The sequence below is a fragment of the Manis pentadactyla genome, chromosome 14 (assembly GCF_030020395.1).
Source record: "Manis pentadactyla isolate mManPen7 chromosome 14, mManPen7.hap1, whole genome shotgun sequence".
Lineage (NCBI taxonomy): Eukaryota > Metazoa > Chordata > Mammalia > Pholidota > Manidae > Manis > Manis pentadactyla.
In genome coordinates, this window is record NC_080032.1 from 60940136 (window position 1) to 60962009 (window position 21874).

At 51.2% G+C, this 21874-nt stretch overlaps 1 protein-coding gene across 1 annotated transcript in view; it reads left to right on the top strand.

The window, feature by feature from the left end:
• TEAD4 (TEA domain transcription factor 4) overlaps nucleotides 1-21874 on the top strand; it is a 75554-nt gene that overhangs the window by 36709 nt on the left and 16971 nt on the right. The window contains exons 4-10 of the mRNA XM_057491274.1: nucleotides 12175-12239; nucleotides 12698-12760; nucleotides 16263-16391; nucleotides 17446-17489; nucleotides 17993-18048; nucleotides 20248-20387; nucleotides 21436-21609. Coding sequence (XP_057347257.1) covers nucleotides 12175-12239; nucleotides 12698-12760; nucleotides 16263-16391; nucleotides 17446-17489; nucleotides 17993-18048; nucleotides 20248-20387; nucleotides 21436-21609 — 671 coding nt within the window. The remainder of the gene's footprint in view (nucleotides 1-12174; nucleotides 12240-12697; nucleotides 12761-16262; nucleotides 16392-17445; nucleotides 17490-17992; nucleotides 18049-20247; nucleotides 20388-21435; nucleotides 21610-21874) is intronic.

Here is a 21874-nt window from a genome sequence, read left to right on the forward strand (position 1 = left end):
TTGTGCACCATCTAGGTGAGGTTTGTGACTTCAGTTTTCTCATGAGGTGAATGGGTTTAATTGCCTGCCTTCCAGTGGGGAAGAGGGGGATTCACTAAGTGGGGCAATGATGTCTGTGCTTCAGGACCCCTCACTTCCATGGGCCCCTTCAAGTCCCTTTTTGTTTTTAATTTCAATTTGTAGAATAGTTTTATTGAAGCACAATCACTATACAGTGAACTCCACACATTTGAGGTAGACCAATTCGTAAGTGTTTTTTTATCATTAATCTACAATTACATGAAGAACATTATGTTCACTAGGCTCCCCCCTTCACCAAGTCCCCCCCACATACCCCTTCACAGTCACTGTCCATCTGTGTAGTAAGATGCTGTAAATTCACTACTTGTCTTCTCTGTTGTACAGCCCTCCCCATGCCCCCCACGCACTATACATGCTAATTGTAATGTCCCCTTTCTTTTTCCCCACCCTTATCGCTCCCTTCCCACCCGTCCTCCCCAGTCCCTTTCCCTTTGGTAACTATTAGTCCATTCTTGGGTTCTGTGATTCTGCTGCTGTTTTGTTCCTTCAGTTTTCCTTTGTTCTTATACTCCAGATATGAGTGAAATCATTTGGTACTTGTCTTTCTCTGCCTGACTTATTTCACTGAGCATAATACCCTCTAACTCCATCTATGTTGTTGCGAATGGTAGGATCTGTTTTTTTCTTATGGCTGAGTAATATTCCATTGTATATATGTACCACATCTTCTTTATCCATCATCTACTGATGGACATTTAGGTTGCTTCCATATCTTGGCTATTGTAAACAGTGCAGTGATAAACATAGGGGTGCATCTGTCTTTTTCAAACTGGAGTGCTGCATTCTTATGGTAAATTCCTAGAAGTGGAATTCCTGGGTCAAATGGTATTTCCTTTTTTTTTTTTTTGAGAGGGCATCTCTCATATTTATTGATCATTTGGTTGTTAACAACAATAAAATTCTGTATAGGGGACTCAATGCACAATCATTAATCAACCCCAAGCCTAATTCTCAACAGTTTCCAATCTTCTGTAGCATAATGAACAAGTTCTTACATGGTGAACAAGTTCTTACATGGTGAACAAGTTCTTACATGGTGAACAGTGCAAGGGCAGTCATATCACAGAAACTTTCAGTTTTGATCACATCATGAACTATAAACAGTCAGGTCAAATATGATTATTCATTTGATTTTTATACTTGATTTATATGTGAATCCCACATTTCTCCCTTATTATTATGATTATTATTATGTTTAATAAAATGCTGAAGTGGTAGGTAGATGCAAGATAAAGGTAGAAAACATAGTTTAGTGCTGTAAGAGGGCAAATGTAGATGATCAGGTGTGTGCCTATAGACTAAGTATTAATCCTAGCTAGACAAGGGCAACAAAACATCCACGGATGCAGAAGATTTCTCTCAAAACAGGGGGGGTGAGGTTCTAAGCCTCACCTCTGTTGATCCCCAATTTCTCACCTGATGGCCCCCCTGCGACTGTGCCTGTCTTAGGTTGTTCCTCCCTTGAGGAATCTTACCCGTCTCTGGCTAACCAGTCATCTTCTGGGGCCATACAGGGAAATATAAAGTTGGTAATTGAGAGAGAGGCAATATTGTTTGAAAAGGTTAGCTTTTTACTTCTTTGCAGATTTATGCCCTGTGGCTTCTATGCCCAGCATTTGTCTTGAGGTATCTTTACCACTTGGAAGAATTATGATACTTGGTAATTTCCATATGAGGCACGGATTCTACTTAAGGGTTGTAATTAGGAAGGAGAAGAAAAGCTATAGAAGTAGCAGACGGAAGAAAACATGGGAAGATTGATTATTTCTTTGACATATCTTCTTGTAGTGTAACATAAGCATGTATAGGTTTTAAACTACTAATTAAATTGCGTGCACACATTAACATAATACGAATACAGCTACATAACCAAAGCAGACCTACAATTACCAGCCATATCCAGTGAAACCAAGAAAACCAGTTAGGCACCCTAGGCATTTGTGAAAACTTATCAATGATATGATGGATATTGTCTAACTGAATTTGAATAGTTTGAGAAAAATCACACATATTAAAACAACACATTCCTGGGAACTGCTCACATCCCATATGTTCTTTTAACAGTAGATAGTCTGTAGTCGCAAGATTTTGGAGCGCTGCAACTTGCACTTCTCCTAATTCTTGATTGAGGTCCAACAGTATAGATCCAGTCAAATCTGTTGTTTTACTATATGCACAGGCCAGCTTAGATATCTCCTTCTTCATTCCAATGGCAAGTCCAGGAACCAGTGGGATGAATGCAGCTACAACTGCAACAATGCCAGGATCTTTGTTGAAGTTTTTTGATGATCATCTTCTGGAATGACTCTTCCAGAGAATGTTGATGTTGGAAGTTCTTCTTCATATCGTATCTTAGTTCGTTTTCTGGGTAGCCAAATTAGGCTTTGATCCTCTGTATAAACACAAACAAACCCTTTGCCCACACTTTGATATGCTCTTTATACCATTGTGAAGAACTTATTGGAGATCACCACACAGGAACTGCTTTTTTTTTTTAAGAGAAAGGAATATTACCAGAAAAATGTACTTCCATAGCTGATCATCTGACACCCTTTAAATGATCAAAATTAAGGATATTTAAAGCATGCATTAATTTGTGATTTGCAGTTAGTTTTATCCTATCAGGGAGTAATCCCCCTTTTCTTTCTTTTTTTTTCTTTGTTATCATTAATCTACAATTACATGAAGAATATTATGTTTACTAGGCTCTCCCCTATACCAGGTCCCCCCCACAAACCCCTTTATAGTCACTGTCCATCAGCACAGCAAAATGTTGTAGAATCACTACTTGTCTTCTCTGTGTTGTACAGCCCTCCCCTTTCTCCCACCCCCCCCATTATGCATGCTAATCATAATACCCCCTTTCTTCTTTCCCCCCTTTATCCCTCCCTACCCACCCATCCTCCCCAGTCCCTTTCCCTTTGGTACCTGTTAGTCCATTCCTGGGTTCTGTGATTCTGCTGCTGTTTTGTTCCTTCAGTTTTTCCTTTGTTCTTATACTCCACAGATGAGTGAAATCATTTGGTATTTGTCTTTCTCTGCTTGGCTTATTTCACTGAGCATAATACCCTCTAGCTCCATCCATGTTGTTGCAAATGGTAGGATTTGTTTTCTTCTTATGGCTGAATAATATTCCACTGTGTATATGTACCACATCTTCTTTATCCATTCATCTACTGATGGACACTTAGGTTGCTTCCAATTCTTGGCTGTTGTAAATAGTGCTGCGATAAACATAGGGGTGCATCTGTCTTTTTTTTCAAACTGGAGTGCTGCATTCTTAGGGTAAATTCCTAGGAGTGGAATTCCTGGGTCAAATGGTATGTCTATTTTGAGCATTTTGAGGAACCTCCATACTGCTTTCCACAATGGTTGAACTAATTTACATTCCCACCAGCAGTGTAGGAGGGTTCCCCTTTCTCCACAACCTCGCCAACATTTGTTGTTGTTTGTCTTTTGGATGGTAGCCATCCTTACTGGTGTGAGGTGATACCTCATTGTGGTTTTAATTTGCGTTTCTCTGGTAATTAGTGATGTGGAGCATCTTTTCATGTGTCTGTTGGCCATCTGTATTTCTCTTTTGGAGAACTGTCTGTTCAGTTCCTCTGCCCATTTTTTAATTGGATTATTTGTTTTTTGTTTGTTGAGGTGGGTGAGCTCTTTATATATTTTGGATGTCAAGCCTTTATTGGATCTGTCATTTACAAATATATTCTCCCATACTGTAGGGTACCTTTTTGTTCTATTGATGGTGTCTTTTGCTGTACAGAAGCTTTTCAGCTTAATATAGTCCCACTTGTTCATTTTTGCTGTTGTTTTCCTTGCCCGGGGAGATATGTTCAAGAAGAGGTCACTCATGTTTATGTCTAACAGATTTTTTCGTATGTTTTTTTCTAAGAGTTTTATGGTTTCATGACTTACATTCAGGTCTTTGATCCATTTTGAATTTACTTTTGTATATGGGGTTAGACAATGGTCCAGTTTCATTCTCCTACATGTAGCTGTCCAGTTTTGCCAGCTGTTGAAGAGACTGTCATTTCGCCATTGTATGTCCATGGCTCCTTTATCAAATATTAATTGACCATATATGTTTGGAGTCTCTATTCTGTTCCATTGGTCTGTGGCTCTGTTCTTGTGCCAGTAACAAATTGTCTTGATTACTGTGGCTTTGTAGTAGAGCTTGAAGTTGGGGAGTGAGATCCCCCCTACTTTATTCTTCTTTCTCAGGATTGCTTTGGCTATTTGGGGTCTTTGGTGTTTCCATATGAATTTTTGAACTATTTGTTCCAGTTCATTGAAGAATGTTGCTGGTAATTTGATAGGGATTGCATCAAATCTGTATATTGCTTTGGGCAGGATGACCATTTTGACAATATTAATTCTTCCTAGCCACGAGCATGGGATGAGTTTCCATTTGTTAGTTTCCCCTTTAATTTCTCTTAAGAGTGACTTGTAGTTTTCAGGGTATAGGTCTTTCACTTCTTTGGTTAGGTTTATTCCTAGGTATTTTATTCTTTTTGATGTAATTGTGAATGGAGTTGTTTTCCTGATTTCTCTTTCTATTGGTTCATTGTTAGTGTATAGGAAAGCCACAGATTTCTGTGTGTTAATTTTGTATCCTGTAACTTTGCTGAATTCTGATATTAGTTCTAGTAGTTTTGCAGTGGAGTCTTTAGGGTTTTTTATGTACAATATCATGTCATCTGCAAATAGTGACAGTTTGACTTCTTCTTTACCAATCTGGATTCCTTGTATTTCTTTGTTTTGTCTATTTGCCGTGGCTAGGACCTCCCGTACTATGTTAAATAACAGTGGGGAGAGTGGGCATCCCTGTCTTGCTCCCGATCTCAGAGGAAAAGCTTTCAGCCTCTCGCTGTTCAGTATGATGTTAGCTGTGGGTTTATCATATATGGCCTTTATTATGTTGAGGTACTTGCCCTCTATGCCCATTTTGTTGAGAGTTTTTATCATGAATGGATGTTGAATTTTGTCGAATGCTTTTTCAGCATCTATGGAGATGATCATGTGGTTTTTGTCCTTCTTTTTGTTGATGTGGTGGATGATGTTGATGGATTTTCAAATGTTGTACCATCCTTGCATCCCTGGGATGAATCGCTATTGATCATGGTGTATGATCCTCTTGATGTAGTTTTGAATTCAGTTTGCTAATATTTTGTTGAGTATTTTTGCATCTACGTTCATCAGGGATATTGGTCTGTAGTTTTCTTTTTTGTTGGGGTCTTTGCCTGCTTTTTGGTATTAGGGTGATGTTGGCTTCATAGAATGAGTTTGGGAGTATTCCCTCCTCTTCTATTTTTTGGAAAACTTTAAGGAGAATGGGTGTTATGTCTTCTCTGTATGTCTGATAAAATTCCGAGGTAAATCCATCTGACCCGGGGGTTTTGTTCTTGGATAGTTTTTTATTACCGCTTCAATTTCGTTGCTGGTAATTGGTCTGTTTAGATTTTCTGTTTCTGTCTGGGTCAGTCTTGGAAGGTTGTATTTTTCTAGGAAGTTGTCCATTTATCCTAGGTTTTCTAGCTTATTAGCATATAGGTCTTCATAGTATTCTCTAATGATTCTTCGTATTTCTGTGAGGTCCATCGTGATTTTTCCTTTCTCGTTTCTAATTCTGTTGATGTGTGTTGACTGTCTTTTTCTCTTAAGAAGTCTGGCTAGAGGCTTATGTATTTTGTTTATTTTCTTGAAGAACCAGCTCTTGGTTTCATTGATTTTTTCTATTGTTTTATTCTTCTCAATTTTATTTATTTCTTCTCTGATCTTTATTGTGTTCCTCCGTCTTCTGACCTTAGGCCTCATTTGTTCTTCTTTTCCTAGTTTCGATAATTGTGATGTTAGACTATTCATTTGGGATTGTTCTTCCTTCTTCAAGTTTACCTGGATCACTATATACTTACCTCTTAAGACTGCTTTTGCTGCGTCCCACAGAAGTTGGGGCTTTGTGTTGTTGTTGTCATTTGTTTCCGTATATTGCTGGATCCCCATTTTAATTTGTTCGTTGATCCATTGATTATTTAGGAGCATGTTGTTAAGCCTCCATGTGTTTGTGAGCCTTTTTGCTTTCTTTGTACAATTTATTTCTAGTTTTATTTATACCTTTGTGGTCTGAAAAGTTGGTTGGTAGGATTTCAATCTTTTGGAATTTACTGAGGCTCTTTTTGTGGCCTAGTATGTGGTCTATTCTGGAGAATGTTCCATGTGCACTTGAGAAGAATGTGTATCCTCTTTCTTTTGGATTTAGAGTTCTATAGATGTCTATTATGTCTATCTGTTCTAGCGTCTTGTTCAGTGCCTCTGTGTCCTTACTTATTTTCTGTCTGGTGGATCTGTCCTTTGGAGTGAGTGGTGTGTTAAAGTCTCCCAAAATGAATGCATTGCATTCTCTTTCCTCCTTTAATTCTGTTAGTATTTGTTTCACATATATTGGTGCTCCTCTTTTGGGTGCATATATGTTTATAATGGTTATATCCTCTTGTTGGACTGACCCCTTTATCATTATGTAATGTCCTTCTTTATCTCTTGTTACTTTCTTTGTTTTGAAGTCTATTTTGTCTGATACTAGTATTGCAGCACCTGCTTTTTTCTCTCTGTTGTTTGCATGAAATATCTTACTCCATCCCTTGACTTTTAATCTGTGTATGTCTTTGGGTTTGAGGTGAGTCTCTTGTAAGCAGCATATAGATGGGTCTTGCTTTTTTATCCATTCTGTTACTCTGTGTCTTTTGATTGGTGCATTCAGTCCATTTACATTTAGGGTAATTATTGAAAGATATGTACTTATTGCCATTGCAGGCTTTAGATTCGTGGATACCAAAGGTTCAAGGTTAGCTTGTTTACTACTTTACTGTCTGATTTAACTTGCTTATTGAGCTGTTATAAACACAGTCTGATGATTATTTCTTTCCCTTCTTTTTTTCCTCCTCCTCTATTCTTCATATGTTGGGTGTTTTGTTCTGTGCTCTTTTTGGGAGTGCTCCCATCTAGAGCAGTCCCTCTAAGATACCTGTAGAGGTGGTTTGTGGGAGGCGAATACCCTCAACTTTTGCTTGTCTGGAAACTGTTTAATCCCTCCTTCATATTTAAATGATAATCGTGTTGGATACAGTATCCTTCGTTCAAGGCCCTTCTGTTTCTTTGCATTAAATATACCATGCCATTCTCTTCTGGCCTGTAAGGTTTCTGTTGAAAAGTCTGTTGAGAGCCTCATGGGCTTTCCTTTGTAGGTGACCTTTTTTCTCTCTCTGGCTGCCTTTAATCCTCTGTCCTTGTCTTTGATCTTTGACATTTTAATTATTTTGTGTCTTGGTGTTGTCCTCTTTGGGTCCCGTCTCTCGGGAGTTCTGTGTGCCTCTGTAGTCTGAGCAACTATTTCCTCCCCCAGTTTGGGGAAGTTCTCAGCAATTATTTCTTCAAAGACACTTTCTATCCCTTTCTCTCTCTCTTCCTCTGGTACCCCTATAATGCGGATATTGTTCCTTTTGGATTGGTCACACAGTTCTCTTAATATTGTTTCATTCCTGGAGATCCTTTCATCTTTCTCTGCATCAGCTTCTATGCGTGCCTGTTCTCTGGTTTCTATTCCGTCAATGGCCTCTTGCATATTATCCATTCTGCTTATAAATCCTTCCAGAGTTTGTTTCACTTCTGTAATCTTCCTCCGGATGTCTGTAATCTCTCTCCGGATTTCATCCCTTAGCTCTTGCATATTTCTCTGCAGTTCTGTCAGCATGTTTATGATTTTTATTTTGAATTCTTCTTCAGGGAGACTGGTTAGGTCTGCCTCTGCAGATCCTTTCTCAGGTGTTGTTTGAACTATCTTGGACTGGACTAAATTTTTTTGCCTTTTCATGGTGATAGCTGTGGCTGTAGTCAGGTTGCGGTTTGTGTCAGCTGGGAGAAGAAAGTCCTTTCCTGCTTGCTGGATGCCTTGCCCTTCTCCGCTGCCTGTGACGGTTACCCGCACTCCTGGAGCAGCCACGGGGTGGGTGGTGTCTCCATCAGAGCAGCACGGAGCCCTGCGGGGAGTGGCAGCCATGCCAGGTGTGCTCCTCCGTGTTAGCAGCACCCCTGCTGGGAAGCTGTGTGACAGCAGTGGCCTTTGGGTCTGGCCCAGGTGGCTGTGCATTGGGCTGGGATTCCGGTCGGCTGCTGGGAGCACGCCTGCTCCCTCTGGTTCCGCTGCAGGTGCATGCAGGGCTCTCCCACACGGGCCTCTACCAGGCTTCTCTGGCTCTACTGCTGCCGGTGCATGCGAGCTGCACCCGGGCTATTCGGTTGCACCGCTGCGGGCTCGCGCAAGCCACTCCTGGTCCCATCTGGCACCTTTGGCGCACGGATCTGCTCCCCGTCCCTTCCAGCGCCTCTGCCCCCAGTGCGCGCTGCCACTCTCCCGCTACTGGGCTGGTGTGTCAGGGTTCACGCCAGTTGGAGGAGCGACTGGCAGGCTGCTTAGTGCTGTGAGGGGCTTCAGAGCTACACTGCCTCCCTGGGGTTTAGGGCACCTAAGTTTCCCCGGAATTCCCAGCTGCTGGCTGAGTGTGCTGGGACAACTTTGTACAGCTATAGGGTCCCCGTCTCTTTAAGATTTGCAGAAAGCACTCGCTTTTCTTTTGTCTCAGGGGCACAGGTTGTAGGGACCTGCCTACAGGTTTTGCTTTTCCGTTTCTCTAATATCCAGCACCCCATGCACCTTGTGTCTGCGCTCTGGGTGTGGATTTCTAGAGCTGGTTGTTCAGCAGTCCTGGCCTTTCATTCTCTCCCTGTTCCGACTCCTTTCTTCCCACCGGGTTCTGGGGTGGGGGAGCATTCAGGTCCCGCCTGGCCGTGGCTTGTATCTTACCCCCTCCGTGTGATGTTGAGTTCTCGCAGATGTAGATGTATCCTGGCTGTTGTACTGCATCCACTGGTGTCTCTTTTAGGAATAGTTGTATTTATTGTGTTTTCATAAATATATATGTTTTGGGGAGGAGATTTCCTCTGAACTACTCACGCCGCCATCTTCCCATGATCCCAGTTGGTAAGTTTTGACAGGTGTGTATGTATACCTGCAAAGCCATCACAACCATCAGGAGAGTGAGCATATCCATCTTAGCCTAAAATGATCTTAAACTAATTTTGTAGTTGTACTTTTAGTGTTTTTTCTCAAAAAGAACCTCCCAATTTTTAGCTGCTTTAGGCCCCAGGAAAATCTGGATTTGCTTCTGCAAAGAGAGCCTCCCATGAGACCAGGATTGGAAAGCACTTTGAAAATTATGCTAGACTATCAGAAGTCAAAGGTTATTTGCCTTTAACTCACCTTTCCCATAGAAGGCCAAATAGTAACATCTTATCATTCCCTTATCAAATATTGATTGGGGCCCTACTATGTGCAGAGTTTTTTAGGTGTTGGGTATAAATAAGTAAATAAGCAAAAATCCTGTTCTCAGGAGCTTTCCTTCCAGTGGGGACCGAGGAAGACAGTGTGCTAATAAGTAAGTAAGTAGGTGGCATGCTGTGTTAACCATAGAGCGGGAGCCAGGCCAGGGTGGGGGGTGACCTCAACCTTCAGTGGGTGTTCAGGGAAGATGTCCCCAAGACAACAGCATCCGAACAAAGAAGCCATCAAGGATGTGAAGGTGAGGGAGGGGCGGGCCTGAGAGAGGGCAGACAGCAGGACGCTCAAAGACCCTCAGGTGGGCGTGGACCTGGCACACCCCAGGCACAGCCAGGAAGCTCCATGCTGGTTGTTGAGAGGTCAGAACTGGGGATGGGTGGGCAGAGCCTGTGGGGGCCTCCAGGCATTGTGGGGCCTGGGATGCTTTTGATTTGCAGGAGATGGGAAGCCACTGGGAGGTGGTTGAGCCGCAGGGTCACTGGCTGCTGTATTTTGGGTAGCCCGAGAGTAGGGATTCAGGCTGGAACGCTGTTACCGTTGTCCCGGACAAGGGGATGGGGGCTTGGACTGTGGAGAGTGAGGTGCTGAGAGCAGCTGGAGTCTGAAGACAGAGTCACCTGGATTTGCTAACAGACTCAGTCATTCATTTATTGGATAAATAGGTGCCAGGTATTGGAGGTGCAGACTTGAGGGGAGATGTGATCCCTTCCTCTGAGGTGTTGAGAATCTCACAGGAAAAGGCAGACACAGAAATGACAAGGTGTGATTTGGAGGAGCAGCTCCAGAAGCGCCCACGTCGTCTCCGGGTCCCTGCAGTCTAGGGAGCCCCCCGCTTTCCCCATTTCACGCCACCCCCAAGACTGTCCGGCCTGTCCTTCTGGACACCACACCCAGGCACTGTAACCCACCTGCTGCACCCAGGACCTCCTCTGCTCCTATGTTCTTCTCCATGGCCCCCTGGCTGGTCTCTGAATTAGATCGCTTACATGGGCCTGGACCAGGTGGATTCTACAGAAAAGGGAACTGTGCCAGAGAGCTCTCGTCAAGCCAAACTTAGGGCCTGATTCTAAGGCCCAGAATGGTTTGATGGGAAAAATCTGGAGGAAAAACCTTCCAAGGGCCTAGACTTAAGAAGAGAGGACTAGGTGAGGGGGCCTAGAGGAAAGTCACCTGTGGAGGCCCTAGAGGCACTGTGGGCTGCTGGGAGAGGGCCTGGCTCCCGACTCCCAGTCCCGTGGCCTGCATCCATGCACTGCTGATCATGATGTAGACTCTCTTGTCAATGACAACAGCATTTCATAGTTGCAGCATGAGTGCCCCTAGGCAGACATAGGGTAGGACTGGTGAGCACTTGTTGGGCTGTCGAAGGAGCCTTCAGACCTTTCCCTGGAAAGCTCTGAGGAGAGGTGTCCTGCTGGGTCACTGTTGTAGGTGTGGACCAGCCCGCAGGCGATGTTCCTGGGGTCTGAAGCTCCTTCCCTCCTTCCCCTGATACAGGCAGGCCAGTGCTCCCAGGCCAGCAGTCTTTCTGGCAGAAGAGACACCCGAAGGTCCTCTTATTCAGCCTTGGCAGTGGGGAAAGGTCAGCCTGGGGCGGGTGGGCAGCGGGGCTGTGCGCTCCAGTTGAAGCCTGGGTGGCCGACCACCCACCTGTCTCGCCGTGCATCAGCAGCTTCCTCACTCCTAGCCACGGCCCTCCAGGCTCAGCACGGCCCCTCAGGACAGGGCAGGCTGTCAGCCGTGCCCTCCAGCCCAGAGGTGGAGCCAGGAAGTGACTGCTCCCACTCAAATCCCCTCACACCCCACCCCGCCATGCCCTCCTTGGTGGCTGATCCTACCCAGGGGTCAAGCTCCAGCTGCAGGCGCTCCGACCGCTCGCCCTCTGAACCCACGGAATGTTCCCTGTCTGCAGCACACCCTGGCGCCATTGTGTGGGCACACGTGTCTCTTCGTATGAGTGCTATGAAAGCAGGAACCTCTTTTCATAATCCCATTTATAATAGTAGGGACATGGGTGGCTCCTGAGAGTACGCAGGATTCCTGAGACGCAGCACTGGCCTCTGGGAGGCGGGCCTATGGTGAGCACTGGGCATTACCTGGAGACTGGTGGGCACAGCCACGGAGCCAGAGACATGGTCTATCTCTGCTTTCTTTATCTGAGCAAAGGCCCCAGGCCTCCTCTTTGGGGCCCCTCTATGTCTCAGCACCGGTGGGCCCCATGCTCCCTGCTGCCCACAGGTAGGACAAGACATCTGGTGAGGTGCTGTCATTTATGGAGGTGCTGGTGATGGTGGGAGCTGCACGGGGGAAGCGCCAAGGCTCAGGTGCTCCCTGCAGCCTCCCGAGTGTGCAGAAGGCCCAGAAGGTGGGGGCCGAGAGGTGCCTGTCAGGCTGTTGTGGGTAGAGGTGAGGAGGTGGTCAGCATGGCGGGTGGGGAGGCTCTGCACTGTGCACCAGCAGCCCAGACGCCCCTGGTCCTGCCCCGTCCTTGTGCTCAGGTTACCAGGCCCCCAGCGATGACTCAGCTTCCTCTTGCTGTTGGGAGATCCCTGGGATCTGAGGAGCGCAGGAGGGAACCTGCAGAATCCTCACCCAAGTCCCTACTTAAAGTGGGCAGGGGGTGCGGGCAGGGGCCCAGGCCCTCCTGTTTGCCTGCCTTTTGTCCTTCTCCAGCTGAGAGGCTGTTGGTGTCTCTGCAGGTCGCAACGAGCTGATTGCCCGCTATATCAAGCTCCGGACAGGGAAGACCCGCACCCGGAAGCAGGTGGGCCCCAGAGCCGGGCATGGGCCCCAGGGCAGGTACCCCAGCCCAGCCTGCCCCAAGGGGGCCAGGCCCTCCACGGTACCAAGCGTGAGCTCTCAGTGGGGCCAGCTTGTGTGGGTTGTCTCTTCTTGGGGGCCACTGACAGTTCCGTTTCCCTGATGCCATCACCGGGGAGGAAACCCTTTGCGTCAGTGGGGAGTCAGCAGGGCGCCCCCTCCTCATCCTGCAAGGCGCCAGAACAGAGAGCGAAGCAGTGGCGCAGCACCTTGATTTACTGCCAGACTCTGGATGAGCTGGACAAACGGGACTGAGGCCCATCACTCACCCTTTCAGTCACACATTAGTTCAGTCGGTCTGTGGATGTAGATGAGGACTGGGGGAGGCTGGGGGCAGGGAGCCGGGGTGGGGCGACGGGCTATGTGGGAGGCAGAGGCAGCAGCCTTCTCTTCCTGCCACAGGTCTCCAGCCACATCCAGGTGCTGGCTCGGCGAAAAGCCCGTGAGATCCAGGCCAAGCTAAAGGTAAGGCTGACGGCAGGGGTGGGAGTGAGGACCCGGGGCATGGGGGTGGGGGGGCCAGCTTCCTGTGGCTCTTGTTCCGGCCGCCGGAAAAGCCTTCCCTTCGGGTTCAGGACTGGCTACCTGTGTGTAGAAGCAGGATGCCTCCCGGTGCTCCTGCTGAGGGGAGCGGGGCTTGGCCTGTAAGGCCTCCCACCCACACGGGGGAGGAGGGACCCTTGGTCTTGGAGCCGAGTAGGTGACTGCCAGGCCCCGCAGCATCCCGGGAGCCGCAGACCCGTCTGCTGCTCTGCAGTCTCCCCCCAGGGGCGGTGCACTCAGCAGCTCACAGTGGGATTGTCCTCCGGACCCCGTTCCTTGAGGGCCTCCTCGATCCCACTGACACCTTAGTGCCCAATTGGTACCTGCATGGTGGTCATGCCTGGGGGGCCCTGCTGTGGGGTGGGGCTGGAGGCACTGTGGGAGCTGGTGGTCCTTCCCGCACCCTGTGTGCTGGGACAGGCAGGCCCTTCCTGTTCCTGCGCCAGCCCCACCTCGTAGGGCCATTTGCCAGCAGGTGACTGCTCTGTGGAGGGCCAGGTGCTGATGGGATTCCCTTGGGGCCGCCCTGCTCCCCACAGGACTCCGTCCTCTTGACTTGGGAGCCAGGGGACCCCTGTGGGGAGCAGTAGGAGGGAGGTGCTAGCAGAGGGCTTGCCCAGCACTTGGCAGGAAGAGTTAATATTCGGGGCATTAGTCTAATTTGCAGACTTCTTTTAAATAGCAGTGGAAATCCCTTTTGTTTTTTCCCCAAAAATATCATTGCAGTGTATTATCAAAGGAGCCACTCTGGGTGAAGCCACATTGGTGAGGGGCAGGGGGGACACCCCTCCTCCTATTCACCTCTCATGCCCCATGGCTCTTGGACCCAAAGCAACTCGGAACCCAGTCTAAGAGCCCCTGGGTTAGATGTCCTTGAAGGTCCTATGGCCCCCGTAGTCTCTGGTCCCAACACTGGGGGCTCTGCTGAGTGGTGGGAACACCGGGGACTGGCACCCGGTGCCGCTCAGTCCTGCCCCTCCTGCCCTCAGCTCAGCTGTCCCCCGCCCTCACAGCTGTGGCCCGGCTCTCGCCCCTCTGTCCCTGGGACAGCTGGCTGGGCCTCAGCTGCCGGCTGTCCCTCTCAGGCTGGCACACATGCCTGGACACGCGGGGTCCCGGAGCCAGGCTCGCCCCTCATTCCCACCTCAAGGTTGCCTCTGGCTCACAGACCTGCATGGAAACTTCCCAGTGTTTTGTTTAGAGCCGTTGAGGCAACTTTTAATTCCCATGGAGTCTGTCTGTATGGCCCACAGTTGCCTGTCCTTGTCCACAGTAGACGGCTAGACAGACGTCAAGGGGAGCCACGAACCTCTTCACCAATATGCACATTTTCTGGTAAATGTGTTTTTCTGGGCAGATTGACCTGAGGATGTGGTGATGTTCTCAAAGGGGTGTGGGACCCAATATAATGAAGCTCCATGGTGGAGAGCAAGGTCAGGCAGGACTCCTCTGGGTCTCGGGGCGTGGGCTAGCCTGGCTCTTCCCCTGGGCCACGTGAGCTTGGGTGAGTCACTGAAGGCTCAAGCTCCATTCAGTTGCTCCATCTTTAAAATGACAGGGTTAAATATGGTGGTATCTGAGGTCCATTCCAACCCCAAAATTCAGTGACCCCCTGGCTTTACAGCCCGCTCCCTGATGTCACTCCACACCATATCCTCCCACTTCCCCTTGATTCCTGTCCCTCCCTCTGAGGACAGGGTTTCCTGAGCCTGGTCGTTTGTTTAGATCAGCTTTCCGGGAAGGGGCACAGTTGCTGACGCTGAGCGGATGGCTCTCAGGCCCCGCAACGTTGTTGGTAACCCACGGTCTATGGGCTTTCTGGAGTACAGCCTGCTGTGGCTTCCCTGTCTCCTGGAGGGAGAGGGGCTGGATGTGCTAGGCTTTCCCCAGGGACAGTGCAGGTGTCCTTGGGAGGAGGTAAGCCTCTTGCTGATCAGCACCCTTGTTGGTTATCAGAGACAGCTGCTAGAGCAAGGCCCAGGGGCAGCCCCAAAGCGACAGTGGGTTGAGGATGACCCCGTCACGAGACTATTCCCTGTGTTGTCCCTGAGTGCTGTCACATCTTGATGAATCCCCCTCCCTGGCTTGCTCAGCCCCCTGGCCCGCAGGGCCAACCACCACTGGCAGTACTCTAGCATCTTAGTCTCTGAGCCTGGGCCTCTTCATCCTGACATGAGGGTCCTGCTCTTGCCAGCCTCACAGGAGAGCTATGATGTTCATAATCAACGTGAGATAGTGTTCTTCTCTATGTGCCATGTGAGCGCGTGCAGAAGCTTAGCTGAGGGCCTGCTGTGTTCTGGCTGGGCCGTGGGGTGGACCGCCTGAGCCCCTCAGCCCGACACCACGGTAATGCCTCCCTACAGGCCGTGGTGGGGGATGAGTGAAATCACCCCAAAGCATCTGTAAGCGAGGACCTCTGTTGCATCTCAGTTTATCACTCAGGACAGGTCTCAGTCTACCAAATAATTATTCAAGAACGGTCAATTTATTTTTCCCACTGAAAAATATTCATCAGAAAGGCACAGAATTTCTAACCAGAGCTCCCAAGTTAACACAATCCACCCTTTAGACCCAATAAAACTACCCACACTGAATAGTACTTGTCATTCCACTCTGTATATGTGATCATATTTTGGACAAAGACACAATTCCCATTAGCCTTTTTAAAGTAACACATTGTTGTCTCGTTGTTTTGAAGATCTTAGGGATTGAGGAGCTCAGGATGGGAGCCACTGGCTTTTATATGTATAACAGAGTATTATTACTGTTAGTATTATTACCAGTCATAAGTGTTAATTTGTTTAGAACCTGTGCAGGGTGAACCCATTCCTTGGGGTCTTCAGACCACAGAAAGCAGGTATTTACATTCTGACGTGTAATAGGAAGGGGAGTGTCCACCATGCACGGGGAGACCCCTAGGGCTGGACTGAGACAGGTGGAGCCGCAGGAGACTGTCCTGTGCCTCTGACAGGTGTGTGACCGAGGGCGCCCCTTCCTACCCATTTGCGGAGGGATCCGACAGATATTTATACCTCCCCTGCCATGAGCCAGGTGCCGCGCCTGCCACCAGCCATGTGGAGGTGAGCAAAGGGCTAACAGTTCCATTCTTCAGATGTCCCTGTAGTTAGTGAACAAAGACATGGTCTGGCAGATGTCCCCAAAGTTTCTTTAAGCTCTAAAAAAGCGGCAGGGCAAGTAGTATGCCCGTTTGACGGATGGGGAAACCAAAGAAACCAAGTCACTGGCTCAAAGCCACTAAACAAGTTTTAGCACAGCAAGGACGCGGGCCTGGTGCCCCAGGGCTGAGTCCAGGGCTCTGGCCACTGGCAGTGGGACGGCTTCCCTGGCTCCCAGCCCGGATGCCGCCTTGTCTGAGCTGCTGCGATGACCATTGCTGATGCCCTCCCTCTGATGTCTTCCCTAGGATCAGGCAGCTAAGGACAAGGCTCTGCAGAGCATGGCCACCATGTCGTCTGCCCAGATCATCTCCGCCACAGCCTTCCACAGTAAAATGGCCCTCGCCCGGGGCCCAGGCTACCCAGCAGTCTCAGGGGTAAGTGGGGCTGCCTGGAGTCAGAGGTCAAGCCCGCCCCCCTTCTGAGGAGCCCGAGGTACCAGCTGGACCAAATTTCTCTCACTCGAGTCCTCTCGGGCCAGGAGAGCCAGGGGGAAGGAGGGACCAGGGACTAAGGGGCCATGTGAGGTCCCGGAATCTCAACTACCTTCTTGGGCCTTGGCCGTGACACTGCAGACCTTTCACACAGGGCGAGGCTGCCCCCTTAGCTGACGGACTGAGAAGCTGCCAATTGGGCCCCATGCGCAGATGAGAAGGCTGAGGCCCCAGGGGCGGGGGCTGGAGCCCGAGGCTTTGGCGCAGCAGTGCGTTCCCTCCCCCATCGGCCTTGTGCCCGCCCCCCTCCTTGGGCTCTCAGTGCTGTCCACCTGCAGGGGGGCTGGCCACTGTTCAGGAACAAACTCTTGTTCAAATTTTAAATTTCTCAGCCTAATAATGGGCCTCTTACCATGGCCAGGTTGGCCACACTTTCAGAAAGGCCCCTCCTGTCCAGGGCTGTGTTCTTGCAGGGCTTTCTTGGCTGTAGGGACTAGATGGCTCTTCAAGATGCATCCACAGTCCATCTAGGCACTCGGGGAAGGGACAGTAACAGGCTCTGGGCTGGGCGAGCCTCCTTTCCAGCAGTTTTCACTGTGGTCTTCCAGGACGTTAGATAGATGTGATACAAAGTGACTGCAGAAGAAAGTGTGGGGCGCTTAGAACTAAACAGGTTTTCTGACTGCAGAACCGTTCAGAGCCTGACTTGCTGCCCTGCACGGTTGGCCTCTAAGGGAGGAACCCAGTTTGCCATGTTCGCCAAAGCTGGTGTTCCTGCCATGGAGCACAGTGGCAGCAGAGCCCATCCAGAGACTCTTGAAATACTTTGGGACACAGCTCTAGGCTAGTGCTAGACAGTAGCCTTCGCCCTCTCCCTGCCGCCCCTGGGGGCCGGGCTTGCAGCCTCACCTTCAGCCCAGGCCTCTGCCCTGTCTGCCCGCACCCCGCGTCCACATGCACGAGAGCAGTGCTCACTCTGCATGTTTTGCCTCCTCAGTTTTGGCAAGGAGCTTTGCCAGGCCAAGCCGGAACATCCCATGAGTGAGTATGCCTGCTCCCAGCGCTCCCTGACCTACACTTGAGCCCATAAACTCATGCAGTTGAGTCTGGCCCCCAGGCTGGGATGGGCTGCGGTCTAGGGCCAGCCTCTCAGGACAGCCTGAGCTTGGGTATTGGGCTCCTGCTCAGGCATCAGCTGTATCTGCAATGCCGACACTCTGGGGTGGCATTTGCTGAAACTCCTGTCTGTCATGGGCGTAGCAAGGCCAGAGCTTGGGGCCCCAGAGGAAGGAGGCTAGGACCAAAGCTGTGGGGGCCTGCGGGGCAGGGAGGAGCGAAGGGTGGGTTTTCCCAATACACGTGCTGCTTCTGTGGATCATCAGGAAGCCCAAGGGAGTTGGCAGGGAGGGAGTGGGAGACCAAAGCCCACCAAGACCACTGCTGGCCAGGCCATCAGGGCCCCACAGAGAGCTTTGGGCCACTACTCAAGGCTGCCAGGCTGTAGCCTGCCCGACAGCTTATACCTCTTCCCCCTGTCTCCACAGTGTGAAACCTTTCTCTCAACAAACCTACACTGTCCAGCCTGCGCTGCCTCTGCCAGGTGGGTCGGCTGCGCACATCGCAGCCCTGCAGCTCCTGCCTTGAGGCCCAGGCGCCCGGCAGCTGGACCCCTGTAGATGCCACCTGCATGTGCTCAGACCAAACACCCCGGCTGCTGGGCCCCACCCCACTCCCTGGTCCCAGTGCGCACCGCCTTGCGCAGAGCCCCTCGGGCCTCTCCGGTCCCCTGTCTTCCTCCTCGGCTTGGGCTCAGGGCTTGCAGGGTGTGTACAGTGCAAAGGGCGGTGCCTGTGCCCTGGGGCAGCTGCTCAGCCTGGCCACCCTCCTGTGCTGTATGTGGGCCCCATACACCTTGGCTTGGGGTGGCCTTCCTGGTGACGCTGTAACTCACCTTCGAGGGGAGGTCAGAGGAGAGCACAGCTTTCCAGCCTGGAGCCCCTGGGGAGCCGGGAGCACTCCTGGGAGGAGTCCAGGCAGGTGGGGCTGCACAGGGTTCCCGCCCTCTCACAGTGCAGGGGAGGGCAGGACGACTGGCCTGTCCATGCCTCTTTCTCATGAGGGCCCCTCACCACCTCCCCATCTGTAGGGCCAGATGGGGCCCTCACCAGCCAGCTTTCCTGGCCTGGGGCACTGCCGCCTGCCTGTAGGCCGGCCTGGCTTTTCCTGCTGAGAGCACCCAGGCTCCTGACTGCTGCTCTCTCAGCCCCGCCTCCACCTCTCCTCCCTGGGGCATTGCCTTTGCTCAGCCCCCAGATCTTGCTGGGGTTCCTGCAGCGGCCTCTTAACCGGCTCAAGCTCCTCCCTACACCCTGTAATTCACCCCACCGAGCTTTTCAAAACACCACGCCCCCCATGTTGCTTCCAGGCTTAAAGTCCCGACTTGGCTCCCCTGAACTCTGTGCTGACCTCCGCCTTCTATCCCTGCTCCCCTGTCCACCCCCACCCCGCCCTACCTTGGCCCTGGCTCAGGCTTCCCTCCTGCCAGTCTCTTCACACTGCCCCGCCCAGGTTAGGTGTCCCCACCAGGCACTGGACCCTCTGTGTTGTCACTGTCTGGGTGCCTGGGCAGGGTCTGTGACTGCTTCTTGCCAGTCCGGTATCCAGCTGTGCCCATACATAGTGCTGGGACGAATGAATGATTTGACTGGTGCATTAAGCATGAGCCGTCACCCCTTGCGTGGCCTTAGACCCACCCTTCGGACTGGTTCCTCTTCACCTCCAGAACTCCTGCGTCAGCACACTGCACCCACCCTCTGTACATCCCGCCGCCACCAAGGCCTGGGCTTCGCTCCCTTAGTGTCCCCCCAGTGTCCCCTCCTCTCCCCTGCACTGCAGTAGGTCAGGCCTTCCTCACTGTCCTGCCTGTGAAGAGCTGCCAGGCCCAGCTGTCCGCTCCGCCTCCAGCCCTTCCTCCGCTCGGGAGCAGGGTCTTCCAGAAACTTGAGTCTGATCATTTTAATGCCCTGCTTAAAACACTTTCTCTCCTGAGCTCAGGCTAAAATTCCTGCTTCTTTGTACCCCTGCCCATCTCTTTAGCCTTGTTTCCTGCCAGGGGCACAAAGCCACCCTTCTCTCCAGTTCTACCAAAGACAGAGCGTCCAGACCCTGAGCTTCCTGCAGTCCCTACCTTTGCCTGAGCTGGAACCCCCTTCCCTGTCTTCACCGCCTGCCCTGTACTTCTTAACTTCTTCAAGCCTCCCCTTCTGTCCCGACCACCCCTGAGGTGGGTGATGTGCACAGGCCTTGTCCGTTTTATCCTGTTGGTTACTTCCTTTATTAGCAAACCTGCATCAAGGTCCTCTTCTGGGCCAGGCACTGTCCTAGGGGTTGAGAGACCACAGTGAACTGAACAGAAAACTTCCTGTCCTCACAGGCTTGTGTTGTAGTAACTGATTTGTGTGGCCATCTCCCAGACTGCACCAGCAGCTCCTCAAGGGCAGGACCCTAGCCGTGCTGTTCTGGAAGCCTCCGTCCCGCAGGCATCCTGGCCCCAAGCACCATCTGCTCTTCCTTGAGTGTAGTTCTGTGCAGGGGCCCAAGGGGCTGAGCTGCACCAGGCTGAGCCCTCTCCGCCAGGCTTTGCGCCCCTCCCCACCACCCCTGCGGGGAGGCCTGGTTTGGGGAGGCAGGAGATGCCCTCACCAGCACAGGGTCTCCCTGGTGGGCCTAGGGTCCTCACAGAGGCTGTCACAGGGGCCGCGCATGGACTGGTCCCCATGCCCTTCCCTGCTGTGTGCAGGCTTTGAGTCTCCTGCGGGACCCACCCCTTCACCCTCAGCACCCCCGGCACCCCCGTGGCAGGGCCGCAGCGTGGCCAGCTCCAAGCTGTGGATGTTGGAATTCTCTGCCTTCCTGGAGCAGCAGCAGGACCCTGACACGGTAGGTCCTGGCCCCAGTGCCCAGCTCTCCTGCCTCCCCTGTGCCAGGAGCCTCCTTCCCCCATACCTTCTGCCTTCTCTGGCTCCCTTTTCCACCTGCGTCTGCCCTTCTGCCCTGGCCCTCCACTACTGGGGTTGACTTAGGGTCCCTCTCCCCCACCAGCCTTCCACCCCCCCGCCATTGCCTCCACTTTCCTTCCTCCTCCCACCCCCCCAACCCCCCCTTTCCCCACAGTTGATTGGCCCCTCCCCACCCCTCCCTGGCCTGGGTCCATCCGGCCAGGCGCTCCCCCTCCCAGGCCCCACCTCCCATCCAGCTCCTCCCCAGCAATTCTACCCTTTCCCGGGGGCTCTGAGGAGCAGACAGGAAGCTGTGTCTGACCCACATCCTCTGGGGCACCAGCAGGGAGCAGGGCCCTGCCCCCAACCCATCCTCTCCGGTGTCCCCTGTCCTGGGGGCCAGCATCAACTGCAGAGGTCACAGGCGCTGACCTGCTGGATGAGGCTGGACCCACAGGATGCCAGAGCCTGGGGACTTTGCAGACCTTTTCACTTGGACATTTTCAAACTTGTTTTTTAGCCTAGGGTCCCATTAACAAAACTGTTCCTTAGACGCCCAGAGCATACAAGAAAAGGAGACTTTCTTGGGTTGTAGTAGCAAGGTGCCTGTGCGGGGCACAGAAGCAGCCCAGCCCCACCTCTAAGAGTAGAGCACCATTTGAAAGCACTTACCTAGATCAGTGGTCTTACATCACAGACACACTAATCAAGGCCCAAAGACAGAAGATGCCTTACTTGGGGATACTTAGCGAGAGGCAGGAGGAAGAGTAATATGAACAACTGCCAGGGGGCGCTGGGCATGGCACCAGATGCTTCAGTCCTGCCCGCGTTGCTTTGCAGTCCATCCTTTTACTGTCTCCATTTTACCAGTGGAGAAACTGAGGTCCCCTGAGGCAAAGTGACCTGCTCCAGCCACATGGTTGGGGTCTGGCTCTGACCTGTCTGCCCGTGGCCTCCCGCACCCCTCACACCAGCTGTCTTCTCCACAGTACAACAAGCACCTGTTTGTGCACATCGGCCAGTCCAGTCCAAGCTACAGCGACCCCTACCTCGAAGCCGTGGACATCCGCCAGATCTACGACAAATTCCCAGAGAAAAAGGGTGGACTCAAGGAGCTCTTTGAACGGGGACCTTCCAATGCCTTCTTTCTCGTGAAGTTCTGGGTAAGCCTTTTGATACACTGCCCTGTCCAGCCCCCAGTCTGTGGAGGAGGAGGAGGACAGGAGGAGAATGGCACAAGGTGCCCTTTCCATGGAGAAAACCTGGGACCAGCATGAAGGCGAGAAGCACGCACAGAATGGCCGCCCCGGGATGGGAGGCCCACCAAGGAGTGGGGCAGCTGGACTCGGAGAGGGCCCTTTCCTGACTGGGGATGGTGGCTGCAAAGGGGCTGCAGTGCTGGAAAAAGACCCACTGGAGATACCGAGG